The sequence below is a fragment of the Enhydra lutris genome, unplaced genomic scaffold (genome assembly GCF_002288905.1).
Source record: "Enhydra lutris kenyoni isolate GAN:26980312 unplaced genomic scaffold, ASM228890v2 scaffoldscaffold15, whole genome shotgun sequence".
Lineage (NCBI taxonomy): Eukaryota > Metazoa > Chordata > Mammalia > Carnivora > Mustelidae > Enhydra > Enhydra lutris.
This window is the reverse complement of record NW_019154099.1, coordinates 52,183,689-52,199,936: the sequence shown is the minus strand read 5'-3', so window position 1 is coordinate 52,199,936 and position 16,248 is coordinate 52,183,689. Positions and strand designations below refer to the sequence as shown.

Here is a 16,248-nt window from a genome sequence, read left to right as displayed (position 1 = left end):
TCATCAGCGATTCACAATTGAAATAAAACAGATTAGAAGTTTGTTGGAAGCGATACTTTATACAATTGAGCAACCTATTTATACTAAATCTTTACAAACAGAACACACATTATTTAAACCCCAAGACCCTTCAAAACCCAGAGTCACCTACCTGCAGACCCAATTTTTGTGACCAGCCAATTTATAGGCAAAGTGAAAGAAACATGCGAACTGGATAAAATAACCATATGTCCCCACTGGAAGCCCCATTACTTGAATCATTTAAACCTTGCTGGACAAAGCACCAGGAGAATTTGCTGTAGGAAACAAACCTACACCAATGGGGCAGGGAGGAAATGACCTAATGGTGAGTCTCCCTTCTGCTCTAATTTCTGTGGTTCTGTGTTAGGAAAAGCTGTCCTGCCACATTGTTGTGAAAGCTTATGCCCCAACAAGACAGCATTTCTTATTAAAAAAAAAAAAAAAAAAGCCAGTTCTGAATTTAACATTTATGTTGCCATCATCCAAAGGCAAGGACACTTTGGAATGATTTTGCTCAGGAACACTTCTAAGATACAGTGGAAAAGTGTTTTTTCCTTCATTCAAGAACTTAAAAAATGCCAGCAAAAGAGTGTGTTTCTACGTTGAATTTTGTTTGCTGGCTACCCGAAATTTACAGTAACCTCGTCCATACTCCTAGCTGCTTACCATGCTGAGTGGGATCCTTTGATGTTATTCAATGTGAAGCCCGGTGTAGGCGGTTAATGGAGGCAGCGGTGGCTCAGCCCAGAACGCTGCTCAGTCTGCCATTTTGATGGCCCACCTTCTGCCTCAGTTTATCATTTCAATAGGAAGTATTTATCGGCTGACATAAGGAGAGGCTGAGAACATTTAGTGTGTGCGGAGGCACAGGTAGGACAGGGGAGTGGATGGAGTTATTTGCATGTATGAATGAAAAAGTATATGGCTCTTTAGGTAAATAATGATGTTCATTCGTGGAGGTGCTGGGTTTTGGAGTCAAGATACAGAAATGGACATTAAAACTATGTCATTTTCAAAACAAATCACTGCAGTGCTTTTCTGACAGCCACTCCTGATTTAAAATGAAAGAATGCTATTTATTCAGAAACTAGTGTAAGTCCAAATGGGATGTTTCCAATGTCACATATTCTGCCCTTTGATTTTAAGTGCCAGTTTGTGCAAAGACGAGCCTGTGAGTGTGTGAGGGTGAGCAAGTAGGCAAGGTCAGAGCTGAAGGCAGGTATCTGTAATGATGGGGAGGGAGTGACCTACTTTCTACTTTCCCAAGTCCTGAGACTTTCAGGTGTTTATACTGCCGGTGAAAAGTGCGAGTGACACTTCTCACATCGATGTCACCAGTTCACCACAGAAGCCAGTTTTGTCTTTTTTTTTCCCTCCCCCCTGTAAGGGGCTGTAATGTTTCAGCATTCTTTCTTCCCCAAGACCGTTTGCATCGCAGGTATTAAAACTTCACTCCTTATGTCGGTAACTAGGCTGAGTTTAGATAGTACCTCTAGGATGGATTTATAAATGCAACTTTCCCCGTTCCCTTACAAAGAGGCAAACGGTATTACTGCAAATAACCTTTAAGATAATTAACTGACAATGCTGCTACTAGCATAAAATCTTCCTTCAGGCGACACCTAATTTAAGTGTTACTGGCACAAAGTGGAGACAGATTGCGCATCACCACTGCAATATTTACATAGCAGAAACCCACAGAGCAGGAAACGCGAGGCTCAATGATGCACTAAATTAGGAACAACCGTACTCCAGTGTTAATTTGCTCTCCATTCTATCCAAATCTCAGGTCCAGAAATTGGTACAAACACATACACAGCCTCCCACTCTGAAATGATTAAACCGGAGGAGCTTTTTGTTACATTTTTGCCCCCGAATTAAAATAACTTGAAAATTTATTTCCTCTCTCCACAAGAACCATTTGATCAAACTGTGTTTATTTCATTACAACTTGCATTCGCTTTGATCTAAAATTATTTTCATATGAATGCTGCATTGGAGTCTATAGAGAAAAACTAAACAGACTTCTATTTTCTTAAAGGTTTGCCAATATAGTTTATGAAAAGAAAAACTATAGAGCGACTTGAGGACCAGGTAGTGAAATATTCAGCAATGTGGAAGGGCAAATTTACCTTAAGTGAATTTCTCCCTGATGAATGCTGTCCTCCCCCCACCTTCCCCCTTACAACGCAATGAGTTTTTGAAACGACTCAAACGATATCTAGTTTATATTTTCCCCCCACAGTATTTTAAACACCAGTTTCACCCAAGGCATTAACAAAACATTTACCTTTCCTAATTGTTGATGTTCTTTAAAGGCAGCGATCAGTTCTTCAGCCCACTTAATTTTTTCAGGGGAAGGAGAAAACTGTTCCTGTACCACCGCAATTTGGTTAGGGTGTATCACCTGCTTACCTACAAGAAGATTAATAACACCGGAAACAGGAAACAACAAACAGATGTTCAAACAAAATGTCTCAACCACGAAAGCCTCCTAATGCTTCACAGACTGTATGTAAAATAACTCATTATTGTAGAACTTTTTAAAAAAGAAAGTAACTGCAATCTGGCAGGCTTTTCCAGAATACCACCTAAGAAACACAGAAGAATGGGAGTAATTGTGTTTCTGATCCTATAGAAATGCCACCTTAGTGCAGATAATCTCTCATTTTTAGTTACAGGTGGGTTAACTAGGCAGCTCGTTGGCTAATGCTTTGGCTGGAAATTTAAAGGATAATATCTGCAAATTAGAGTGATTATTTTGAGTTAAAGTACAAAAAAATTATATGTTAACTCTTTCAAATTTTACAAGTTGTCTTTTGCTTCTTTTGTACCATTATCCCACCTGCCATGGTTTCTTTTAGAAGTGGTCTGTTGGTTTCCGTAAAGCTTAGAGAAACAGATGTTACAACTATATTAATATCAAATAGTGGCTTATAATCATATAATATATTTAATTTTCTTTCTTTAAGACAAATACAGTGTGTCATTTCTAACCACTAACAGAAATTTGGATTTCAATGAAAAAATTTTACTCAGTACAGTGAAACAGAAGGCAGATTTGAACACAGTGGTCTCTAGATTACTCCATTTCAGAATGTTTAAATAAAAAAGTTACTGAAAGTTTCTCTACTCCAAAACATAACCAGGTTTTCCCTTTTTTCTTGTAGAAAAAGAAGAAGACTGAATATTTCCCTCTTACATAGATATTTAGATACCCCAGAAGAAAGCTTATCTCTGTAGTGAGAAGCTTTCTGCTGCTTTTCGGAGTTTAAGATCCTAAAGAAAAACACTACACAAACATAGGACTCACAGGCTTCTGTGAAATCATGCCGTCATTAAAAGAAACAATTTAACAATCAGGGAAGTGTAAAATTGAATCAGGTCATTAATAAAATACAACATAATTTAATGTTATAATAATGATGAGATTATATTTTATTACATGATAAAATTATGGACATATTTCGTTGTTTAAAAATGAATGTGCACTTAATGATAATTTGCTCTCCTAGATATATTTGTCCATGTATCAATTTGCTTTGCTTCTGAAATAGTTTTAACATTTAGCCAGTACAAATTATACCCTTGATGTTTTAGAAAAGATCAATTCCTGTTACTGTCATTATTCTACTGAGTAGGAAAAAAACCCCCAATATTTGTAAAAAAAAATTTGAGTATTTCATGCAAAAGAGTTTAAATGGATCAATATAGCAATATCTTTTCTTACAGTAGCATAATTAGAACACCTTCACCTTGCTGTTACTTGATTCCAATCTATCAGCATACTAATAAAACTTTGAAGCCTTATACAAATAAAGATGCTTTAAATTATTTGAGGAATTGTGCTCATTTCGGCAGCACATATACTAAAACTGAGGCATAATTTCAGGGAACAAATAATATCAGTGATGACAAATGAGAGCTTTTTTCAAAAGGTGCTGCAATTACATTTAAGTCATCTAATAGTTGTTACAATATTATTAATAAAGGATGTCAGTTCTGGTAGTCATTTTGTACTAATTGTTAGACCTGAATTTTATAATTTATGTTCATAATTTACATAGATGTGTAAAAAGCCAGATTTCACGGGAACATCTTGGTACAGACACTATGACTTGAGGAGCGAAACATAAACCATCTAGAAATACTGGGAAAGCACTGATGGCTGCAAGTACCTGTATTTTGGTAGTGAGGCTAATTTTAGGATATGTGTTAAGTTTTAGAAATTTATGAACATCCATGTACGAAGTTTTCTGTGGCTGATTCTTGTATATCCCAACAACAGAATGTCAGACTTTAATGCCCATGTGGGAGTGAAGCAAATATTTTATACAGAAGGGCTGTTATTGGCAAGTTACTGAGGGTGCAAAATTGGAAGACATTAAAATTTATGACCATGAAATCCTTTTTACAGTACCACTTGATATATCGTGCTTTAAATCAATACCTGTCAAGTCTTTTAGGTGACTGTATGATGGTGTCATTTTTGTCTTCTACAAAAGACTGCAAAAAAGAAAAAACCTATAGGGCTTCAAATTTATCATCTTTCTTCTCAGCATGCAGTGATGACCAAGTCAGCTGTTGAAGCTTTATTCCAAGATTTAGTTTTGCTTTCTTTTTAGAAAAATAATTCCTAATGTTAATAGCCACTTGTATGGCCAATGTATTGATTTAAAATCAATCCACATGGACTGTGGCCCTGTGAAATAATGACCGGAGAAGAGAAACCATAATGTGCTGTTTGATGCATGGCTAACTTTTAAAAAACTACAACTCATTAAAAAAAATGTATTAATTTTTAGAAGTAGAGAAAATCCTTTTGCATAGACTGAGTGCTGCTCATCAGTGTTAGGGGTAACACGATACTTTCATTAGATTTTAAAACTTCCAACCACCTGCTTCAGAGTGGGTGCGTATTTCTTCTTCCCTCCTTGCTTTCCTCCCTGCTTGTGCAGAGCCCAAGTTATGGCAATTAAATGACAAATAATTAGGACAGACAGATCACAACTGGGTCTAAAATAATCAAAGCCCTTATTGTTTCAAAATACTACAAATAATCTCATATCTTATTACCAGACTAATTCCCTTTTACTGGTATGTAGAAATATAACTGGGACAACAAAGACCTTTCTAAAAATTGCAAAATGATTATGAAGTATAGCTCCCTACTTTACTGACTTGTTCACTTGAATATATAATGGGCACTGTACCCTCTGTGCCTCCCCATTCTCCCCCTGCTTCCATTTTTTTGTGTGTGTGATTTAATACTCCCTGTTGTTGAGAAACAATAGTGCCAAGCCCATAAGCTCCTCATGCTGAGTTGGGCACAGTCTAGAAATTTAAATCTGATTTGAAGTAACTTGTCTTCTGCGATTGAATTAGGGACCAATTTAATTCAGCCCTGTTTCTTGGAGAAATTCTCAAACTCCTTTATAAGCTCTGGAGCAAACATTTACCCCAGAGGTAGTTGAGGACACCCAGGTTATACTGAGTGATGATGATACAGGCCAGCATCAATTCAGTGTTTTCAATTTTTTTTTTTTTTTTTTTTTTTATTGAATTAGTGCCCATTTCACAGCAACATCTGGCTGCTTGGCAGCCAATGCTACACATTTTAGACCAACAACATCGAGGTCTATTAGATAGATTTCATGGAGTGTTTCTCCAACTTTTCCATTTGGGCTATGCCCTAACTGGTCACTGGAAAGAGGCAGGTGTAACAGGCCACGGGGACAAGGACAACCTCAGGGCCAGGAGAGGACTCTTTCATTCTTAGTCACTATTAAATGTGGGGAGGATTCATTTATTAATATTTCAGATGATTGAAAAATATTTCCCTATAAGAGATCACATTTATTTACTCATTTATTTATTAAACAAATTTGGGGTGATCACAGTTTGTTTTAACTCTTCCTGTTGAAGACACAAAAACAAATTGTCAGAACTTTATTTAAGTCTAACATAATACTGAAATTTCCTAAGTTGTTTAATTTTATTTGGGGGTAAACCACCGTCTACTAAGTTAAGTTTTACATTTAAGGTCATTTTAAGAAATAATTCTTTCAGTAATCCCCAACTGGACATATTTCAAAAATATTTACAAAAGGGACAGCAAAGATGTTTGTCTCTTTTCCTTATTATCTGAGTTAATTTCTGATCATGATATTCTTAGAACTTGTAGCAGAAGAATAACTAAGAATAAAAGAGCTTATGGTGTTTCTTATCTATGGTTGCGTGTATGTGTGTGTGTGTGTGTGTGTGTATGTGTATGCTCTCAACTATGGATGTGTGTTTGTGTGTAGAATCCTATTGTGGTTTTGAAAAAAATGGATTTCTGTTGCAAAAACACAATTTTCGGTTGCTCCCCGGACTCCTGGGGATCTGAGTGATCGGACACACCAATCAACAGATATCTGCCTGCACTCCAGGACTGGATTGAGGGAAACCCGCTGATCTTAGTGCCAGCCAAAGCCCGTAGGTGTCGCCAGGTGCATAGACACTTACTGGGAGGTGGGAGAAGAATAAGGAGCTTGAAGTAGCAGAAGAATAAAAAACTAGTTATGAGTAGTAAAAAAAAAAATCAAAGAAGAGATCACCAAAGTTTTTTCAGAAATGAATATTTTGAATGTTTGAGGACATCTTCCTTTTCCCCATCAACCCAAATTCTTACAGCAATTCACTCAAAAACACTTCTCTAATAACCTCATCCCTCCTCTAGGGTCAGCAAAACCAGAATACTTAGGAAGACAGAAAAAAAAAATGGTAACTAATGTAAAGAGGAAATAAAACGAAGGCTTCATTGTTTGAGTTGCACCACCAAGGGAAAACACAATTTGTTCAGTAGGTTCTTACCCTAGATGACATTTCCACATTTCAAATAGTGGAATAAGTCTATCAGATATATGGCTCTGGAATGTTTGCTAATTTCGCTACTGCTTTCTAGGATATCATCAAGAATCATACCAGTAAATCCCATCGCAGCTCCTTCCCTTGACTGCCTGAGGAGCCCCTCTCCATCTCGAAAGTCAATGTATACCAGATCTATGGCCTGCAGACCAAAGGCCTTCGCTGTAACGATAATCTTCTGTCGGGCGTACAGAATATCTTGGGTATCTTTACTACTTGTTGCACCTGAAATGGGATGTGGACAGAAAAAGGAGACATGAACTCTGGAAACCAAACACAGCCACCTATTGTAAAAACTCGGTTTGTAAAGACCTGGGAATTGTTCCCCAGCAAAATGATGATTCTAATATAAACAAAGAGAGGGATATGTGGAGGCAGAGTTAAGTCACTTACGTGTCTGTTTATCTTGGAAGGCACCTTTCAGTGTCATTACTTGTGTGTGGGTTAAGAAAGGGCCCCTCCTGCATCTCAGGAGATACAACCACAAATGACTTGATAGGTCACCAATTACTTCTGGTAGATTTTTTTCCTTCTAGCCATTGCTTGGAAAGTATCAGTCCAAAGACGGCACCACAAAAGGTGGCCAAGCAGCTGGGCAAGGAAATAGTTAACTTCTCTTGCAGAGCCCAGAAATTCACGTGCTGTGGTTGCCATGCCCTGCCATAACTAAGGTTCTGAGCCAAAGAGCACAGCTTCAGGGTTGGGATGAAGAAATTGGGGAAACGGAAGGGCACTCATTTTGAAAGAGGCAGAAAGTGTCCACTGAACTGTCGGAAACACAAAAGTCTCTTGGAAAGACTGGTATTAAAATAAGCTCCTTTTCTTTCCCCCTAGGGGCGGGTGTGTGTGGGTTGTCACTGTTTGTATTTGGACCGTGACACTGCTCAGGGAGAGCTCCAGGCTTCAGGCCACTGGCACTGTGGTTCTGCAAATGCTTTGTGGACTTGGCCTCTTTTCTAGGTGTGCCCAGAGTCACTAGTAAGACCAGAGGCAGAGTGCCCAAGGGATGGGGAAGATTAGTGGAAACAAACATATTATCTCAATAAATATTTAATAAGAGTTCTGACATGTATTTTAGGAGGAATCTAAGATCTGTTTAAAATAATATTTGGATACTACATTTAATATAGAAAATGATTCATTAAAATGTAAAATTGCCTTTATTTGTGTTAGAAGCCTACATAGCCCTCAGACTGATGTGAAAACAAACTATTTAAGCAACGGAGAGGTTATTCACATATTATACTCACTATGAACAAAGTAGATGTCATATATTCCCCAACACATCTGAGGTTGCGACAGGCTTTTTATTATTTTATAAACGAAGAGAAGTAATAATACAGTATTCTAGAAGCAGGACAGCTCCGAGGTGCCCTAAATTATCAGAAAGTATTGCCCATTCAGAAGAACCATTGTCATGGTTGGCAAATATATATTGTCATGTAAATGTCCATTCATGAAGGGGCAAAGAAAAAATACACACACACACACACACACACACACACACACACACACACAGAGATTGAAAAAGAGAGAAATGTGTTTGATACCTATGCTGGCCCGAAAATCTTCTCCTCCAAAAACGACTGCATCTAGGAAAAGACCCACTTGAGGTCCGGTCTTCAGTGCTTCTTCACACACGGCCTGTAAAAGAGCAGAACAGAACCAAATCTCACAGAAATGCAGTTTAGAGAGAAACAGCATGGTGTATTTCAGTAGCAGAAAGATACAACTCTTAACACAGTTTGGCTGAAAGCAAACTAGCAGTCCTAAAATGCAGCCTAAATTTACCTCTTTTGAAAGGCTTTTAATATTGTCCAAGATAAGTACGTTGTATAGATTTGCTTTGCTTCATGGATTACATTAATACAGTTACAAATATATATTAATACAGTTAACAATGTTCGAATCACAGTTCATCTAATTTCTAGAGAAAGTTTGAATTAACTCATTTTGATCGTACTGTACATTATTTCTCTTTTTTCCAAAATTTGTTTTTGTTTTAAGAGACTCTCAAACAATAAACATAGAACCACAGGAGAGAAGGAAAGAATTTTTAAATCAAATTAATTGGATTATTTGCATTAGGATCAGGATTTCCTAGTAAATGGTCTCAGGATTAAAGACAGTCAATACAAAAATCTACAACTCCAGAGGGGCAAATAAAAATGCAACAAGTCATTCAAGATGTATTCATTGGCAACTTTTATATTTCTATGTGAAAATATTTCTATGTGATTTGTAACATCTGTCCTACATGTTAGGTAACTGAGTCGTGGGGAACTCAATCTACCGAGGTGGAGATTAAGCATGCTAATGTATGTGGGTGGGGAAGACCTGAAAATCGGGAGAGGACACCGTTGATTAATTTCAGGGGTTGTAAGTGCTCCTAAGTATAATATGGAATAATGTGGTGCCGTGGAGTTTAGAATTCAATCATTGTCTGAATCTAGTCACATCTAAGGGATATGCTTTGATTATATCTCAGAATTACGGGGCAGGCTGGAAGAATTTGTGGTCAGTGGCGTAAATGTGCTGATCATGAGGCTCGAAGCAGCTCCCTGAACATATGCACTCTGCCCCTCCTGCATGGTCCAGTAGGTCTCAAAGTTTCCTCTCGGAGCGCTTACTCACGTAGTATCTCTCTGGGCAGTTTTCAACTATCTCTTTTCTTTGTTTTTAGGGATTTCTTCCCTTCTGCCCTCTGAGACAGGGCGCTGCAATGATGTTCTGGAGTCAGGTGAAATGTGAGACACGTTTTGGAAAACAGTTTAAATGATCAGTGATAAAGGGGAAAAAACAAGCTAGCCATGAAATCGTTAAGGCAAATAAATGGTTGAATGCAGCCCTACACTGCTGGCAAACACTTAGTTCAGCTCATCTTCCTGAATGCATATCAGGAAATACTGCACGTTCTAATGTGGCAAATTGAAATAATATATTACAGATTACTGGTGTATACTAACCTACAAAAGCAGTCGTACATACTAGACATTATGGATAATGTTGCCACAAAGAGGCCAGAAAATTTCCCAATAAAAGGCAATTGTTACAAAAGAATAACTGAACGTCAACTCAGAAGGGAAACAAAAGATATTTTCATGTACATTTCATCTATAAATATAATAATTCAGAGCATATGTTTACGTATGTTTATTTCATTAAAATAGGAATATATAAATATTTCACTTAAATATTTAGGATTGGGAAGTTTTTCCTTGCTACTAAGCTAGCTTCTTTGTTTTCTAAGATGCTCACCGCCTGGATTATTACAGATAATAAATGGTGCTCAAGGTTTACTTTGCCTATAAATCTTTCTAGAGAAATATTTTAAGTAGATATCAAAATTGAGAACAAAAGTTCTCTTTAGGGAATAAATAAAATACTAACTTATTAGTCACATTACGTTCTCTTACCTTAAAATTGAGCAAGCCCATTGCAGTTTCCACAAAAGGGATTAAATTCATAGGCTGTTCAAGTTTTCGGCCTTTTAAGTAGAATGAAAATTTGTCTGAAAACTAAAATCAAAAGTGTCATAGGTGATTAATGGGGGAAAAATGTACAATCACCGAAACGTAGACATAGAAGTAGTATTTAAGTCTTTGGCCTGAGGAAGTAATATCCCAACCTATTTTGTACACAAAAGAGATTGAAAACAAAACAAAACAAAACAGGAGGAAAGACCAAAGAAAACAGGTAACAAAGTTCCCACCAAACTAAATAGTAAAACCCCAAGCATTATAATTTTTTTCCCCGCTTAAGGAGCATTTTGAGGCCTAGGAGTTAGAAGTGGAAAGAGAGATTCTGGAGTTTAAATGCTTTCCTTGAAAACATCTACTTAAGACCTCTAGCCTTCACTTCGTTAAATGCAAATGGTAGGTCCCCAAAACAGTGAAGTCTTGCTCTACCTGCCATTCTGTTTTTGTTTTGGACCAGGCACTGACATCAGTGGAACTGTACAGCAGCCTTCTACATGGAACCCATATTATTCATTATAGCACCATTATCCTTTGTTCAGTAGGTTTTTCTTCATAATTTTTTAGCTTACCTAGGAAGACCTTAAAAAGGAAGTTTAATTCTTTGAAGACCAAAGCTCGCCAATTTTTTCCATGAGACCAGTTCACAGCTAGCTCTGTGCTGCCAGTGGGGTAGCCCAAATTCCAAAATCTATCATCTGGAAACATACAAAAGCTCTTGCACAGATCTCCACCACCCCCCCCTTTCAAAAGGGGGGAAAAAAAACCCCACCACACTCTAAATTGTAAATCTATTATGTCTATCTAGATCTAATAAGATGTGGGGAGATAAACACACACACACACACACACACACACACACACACACACACAGGTATGATAAAGATATTTTTGTAAATAAAGATGAAAACATATATATCCATTTTAAATTTAAGGAATATTCAGCCATTAATGGATATCAAAGGAAAAGGGAATTTTAATCATCTCTCCATTCAGTCTCAGTTGGGTAAATCATATCTAAGAGATTTGCATAAATATAAACCATCAAAGACTTTTCATCTTCAAAGGGGGTTTCAAGACCCTATAAGCTTTGTACTGTAATCATCGCAGGTCACCACCCTGCAGGAATAGGGCTGCTATGGCAACATAAAAAAACTAATGCTTAAGGCTTAGCATAATATTCTGACTAATAGAAAGGAAACTCATTTTAAAAGCTGGCAGCCTATTTACCAGAAGCAGGATTAGAGGTGTTATTTCCCCTTTTAGCTGCCCCCTCCTTGCTTGTGCAGCACCCCCCCTAAAAAATCTAATCACTGGGATCTTTAAAAAGCTTTTGAGCAATTTGCAGTAACTTTACAATTAGCCTAAAATAAATCACAGCTTTCAGTAATGAAGAATTATTCCCAGTTGCTCCCACTGCCCCTCCCTTCCTCAGACACCACCATCGTCACCTCCTTAGTAACTTTCCAAGGGAAGGAAGAACACAACCAAAATAGCAAGAAAGAAGAGAAGGCTGCAATGTAAGGAGACAAAATGTATACTATTCCGAGAAAGTGAAAATAAAACCTAACTTATATCACTTTTAAACTGGAAAATGGGTAGTGAAATATTAGCAGTTTTGGTGTTATATCTGCACTGGAAGAACTTATTTTTCTCATTAAAACAAACAAACAAAACCAATGTGCAACATTACTTGTCCCATTCTTTGTGATAATAGTTGTCACTACAAGAATCATAAAGTTTAAAACTAGCTAAGTACTTTACAATATATTTCCTGTTCTTAGAAAAATCTCTAATGCCTTTTGTTTTTAAGCCAACAGGGGCATTTAAAAATTAAATATTCTGGCCCATTCGCCTTCTCCTCCTCCCCTTCTTTCTTAAAAAATTGAATTAAGTACTGACACAAAAGGTAACTAGTGGAGAAGTTTCAATTAATTTTTTCAAAAGGAGACGATTAAATGTTTCCGGCCTGGTAAAGTGTTCATTTCAGTGAGGTGGAGGGGCTGGGGAGGGGGCTGGAGGAAAAGAAGGGGAAAAAAATCACAAAGAGATTGGGGAGGAGATGAAGTAGCAGGGCTCAGCAATTCTTTCAATTCCAGTGCACACCCAATAGTGTGTTGGGAGAATGCACACTGTTCGGGATTTGTGGGAGAATTGTCCCACGACAAAGGAGGCAGAGTCACGCTTGTTATAGTCCAATAAGCCGTGCCAGTCAAACAAGAACCCACACTAGCGACAAAAGGCCAGCAAGAGATTCTCACACAAAAGGAAACAAGGAAGCCCATCTTTCAGTTGTGCATCAGGCTCCGGGTTTTATGCTTCACATAAATACAAACGGAGAGGAAAAAATAAACAGCCCAAAAGACTTCTGTTAACTAGAAATCCTATTTCTATCCCAGGATTTAAAAACAGCGAACAGAAGCTGTAGCTGAAGGCTGGGGTGGGTCCTCCCCTCTTAAATGAAGGGTAATAACGGTGATAAACAGGCATTAACATGAAACCAAAAGGGAACAGTGGCTTCAGATTCCATTTCAATCAATTTAAGACACATTCGAATGGGGCAGGAGGCCTCGGGGATTGTAGCCGACTGTAACTGGTATCTCCCAGCTTCTGAGGGGTGACCTTGGGGAGAAGAACTCCAGTTTAGAAAGTAAACCCGGGGCCTTGAACGTGCGGTCTTCCAGAAGACGCCAACATGGAGCTGTCCAGCAGCAAACTAATGGCAGCTACAGATTAATTCTGAATTTGCTAGTAGCTGCATTAAAAGAGGAAAATGAAACAGGTGAGTTTCATTTGAGTAATGTTCGTTCGACCCAACAGAGCTGAAATATTATCATTTCAACATGTGGTCAATATAAAAATGATGGACATAATTTACATTCTTTTTGGGGGGAGGCGGCTGCAAAGTCTTCGAAACCCCATGTGTATTGTACACTTAGCAGCACATCTCAATTTGGACTTGCCACATTTCAAGCGCTCATGGAGCAGGCGGTAGCCACATGGGGCAGGCGACCACAGCCCTGGAAAGTACAGATTCGACACATCTACACGCCTGAAAAAGGTGAGCCGTTTCCTCTGCTAGTACAGCTCTTCGGGGCACTGCTGCATTTGGAGCCACAGCCTTCGAGATACTCCCAGGCGTGGGTCAAAATCACCACTGTGTTCGCGCTCACGGCCGCGTCCCAGGCTCTCTGCCTCGGAGTGGCACAACGGGTGGGTATTTTATTCAGCAGAGATCTGCAGAATCAGAGCAACCCTAAATAAAACCGAGCCTCCCCCTCCTTGAACAATGAAAACAATCATAGTATAATTAGGCCCATTTCAAAGTTTTCTTAAGTAATTTGACATGTCAGGTTTTTATTGGCTGAAAAGTCTGTCATGAAACACACACACACCTGTCAGCAATTTAAAAAGGACGGACCAGAGAGCTGTTCAGGAAATAATATCTGTGCTAATTAAAACCACTAGTTAAAAGCTTCCTGTTTCTTCCCCGAGTTGCCCTCAGGAGTGACCTTTCCCTCTCCTCCTCCAGGTTCATTTTTTTCATTCGTGGCTAATGTGCTTTCGCTGTCTATGAAGATGGCAAATGAACCTGGGTGGGAGCCATTTACTTCCCTGCTCTTCCAGGTGGAGGTTAGGGCCTGGCGGCCCGAGAGAAGTGATCCAATTCCCGGGGCAAGCCAGTTTCCAAGGATTGCTTTGTGAGGCTTCCAAGGACGCTGTTCTGGCCCAACCGCAAGTCTGAGTAGGGAGCGGAAGCGTCATCCCGAGGGCAGAGTTGTTCCTCCGAACACTGGGTAAAGCCAGGCTCTCCTTGTGTGAAGGGAAGAGTCTCTTGGCCTCCCTCCTTTCCCTCAGCTCCCTTTCTCTCTGCTCCGTGTATGCGTTTTCAAAATGTGCAGCACCCGAACCCCTGCCTTCTGCTACTCCTTCCCAGCTGCTCCTGAGTCTTTAAAGCAAAGCATTAGCTACTCACCCACTGGATTTCTTCAGGACCTTCCACCTTGGGCAGCATCAGGCTTGAGGGAAGGACCCGGGACTGCAGGAGGGTCTCCAGGTCCTCTTCGGCCAGACCACTGGACACCGAGTTGACTCTCACACACTTTTCAGTTGGGCCCAGATCAAAGTCTTCAAGAGTTTTTACTATTCTCAGTCGAGCTTCGTTCTATAGGTGTCAACAAAACGTGTCTCCTAAGTTTATTTATCATCGAGAGGAAACACAATCCAACGGACTGTGGACCTCCTGAGTAGATTCAGAGTCTGAGCACCATGACTGTATCTACACATTTCCTGTCCAGCTAATACATGGCATTTGAAATAAGTTGTCCAATCTGACAGAAAGGAGACTGATTTCCAGACTTCACTCAAGATGACTGTAACAGAGGTGATGGCCACTGTCATGCACATTGGTGCACTTCTTAACCAGTGCTGTGCTCTGGCTCACTAGCATTGCTTTCCAACTACAAAGGTAGAATAACTCACGGGGAGCATTTATTGAGCATTTACTAAGCTCTAGGCAAGGTTCTAAGACTTCTACTTGCATTTTCTCATTTAATAAACATAAGGAACTACATAACACATGGATAATGGTAGTCTTGTCTGTCAGCATATTCACAGGAGGGAAAAAATAAGGATTTGTTTTTCTCTTTTCCACATGAGTCATGCTTTTTAGTCACTTAGAAATTTTTCGCAAATGAGTTGATTTTTGACATTCAATTAAGAGAGCGCTCCCCGGAAAATGACACACTCCACAGTACAAAAAAGCTCCAACTTATTCAGATGGAAGGCAAAAATACCACCAAGAAATCCCATCATGAAGTGGAAGACAAATAATTTTTTTCCCTTTGACTTGCCAGTCTGTGCTCCATAGTTAAGAAAAGCTGAAAGGTTGAAAGCCTGCTTCAGTGTATGAATTGTCCCTAGAAAAACTGTATGAAACCAAGCATGTTATTTATTGGCTCTGAGTTGGGGTGTTGAAGGTGGGGAAGGGGGTGGGGAGAGAAAGGAGCGCATTGAGGGGCTGGGGGTTGGAGTCAAGAGAAAGAAAGCACTTGGGGTCATTACTTCCTGCCAATTTCAGTTTCAAAAACAAGTTCCTTCAACTTGCCAACAGCCCTCAACAAATTCTCATTGTCAGAATGAACACTTATCAAAAGTAGTTTCATTTGGGAAGGGTTTTTATGATACTAATAAAACTTTAAACCTTCTCACTGCTGACGAATGTGGTTTTAAAAAAAAAAAGTCTTAACAGTATACAGCCATTTGAACAGCAATACTTATCTGGAAAAATAGCAAACCAAAGCGGAGACAAAAAGAGAATTATGAGAGCCAATATTGGGTCTAAGTCTAATCAACAAGACAAGCCAGGACAGTAGATTTAAAGCAGACGGATGTAGGTCTATGACCGAGTGGGAGCAGGGAAGGCTTCCAAATGTGGTCTGAGTTAAACAGTGTGAGGAAACAGTGGCTTAGAGTTGTCAGGTCAGATGGAAACAGAATACGTCGAGCAGTTTAAGACAGCCCTGTGGAGCCCTGATTTACAGAGCTCTGACTGCGGGTAATTAGGCCAAGCTTAGACAAAAGCAAGAGCGCGCGCACACTAGCTGAGGTGAAGGGTGCTGCGGCCAAGGGTGGCTTGGTTCCACATCATGCCCTTGGCTATTCCACAGCTATAAAACTCATCCGCTTGCTCTGCCATGCCTTGTTGTTAAGTTCACTAACTAGGAAAAGCCTGAAGGTGAAGAGCGGAAGTGAGCTCAGTGCCATGGTTCCAAGAACATCCAGAGCTGTGGAGAGAAAATGCCTTCAGCTTTTTGACAGTGTGGGCGTTTAGATCCATAGC

The 16,248-nt window shown here is 39.2% G+C and overlaps 1 protein-coding gene across 1 annotated transcript in view; it reads right to left on the bottom strand.

The window, feature by feature from the left end:
* LOC111147039 (citrate lyase beta like) overlaps positions 1–16,248 on the bottom strand; it is a 250,939-nt gene that overhangs the window by 21,652 nt on the left and 213,039 nt on the right. The window contains exons 3-7 of the mRNA XM_022502890.1: positions 14,383–14,571; positions 10,347–10,448; positions 8,481–8,574; positions 6,988–7,155; positions 2,312–2,436 (exon numbers count right to left, since the gene is read on the bottom strand). Coding sequence (XP_022358598.1) covers positions 2,312–2,436; positions 6,988–7,155; positions 8,481–8,574; positions 10,347–10,448; positions 14,383–14,571 — 678 coding nt within the window. The remainder of the gene's footprint in view (positions 1–2,311; positions 2,437–6,987; positions 7,156–8,480; positions 8,575–10,346; positions 10,449–14,382; positions 14,572–16,248) is intronic.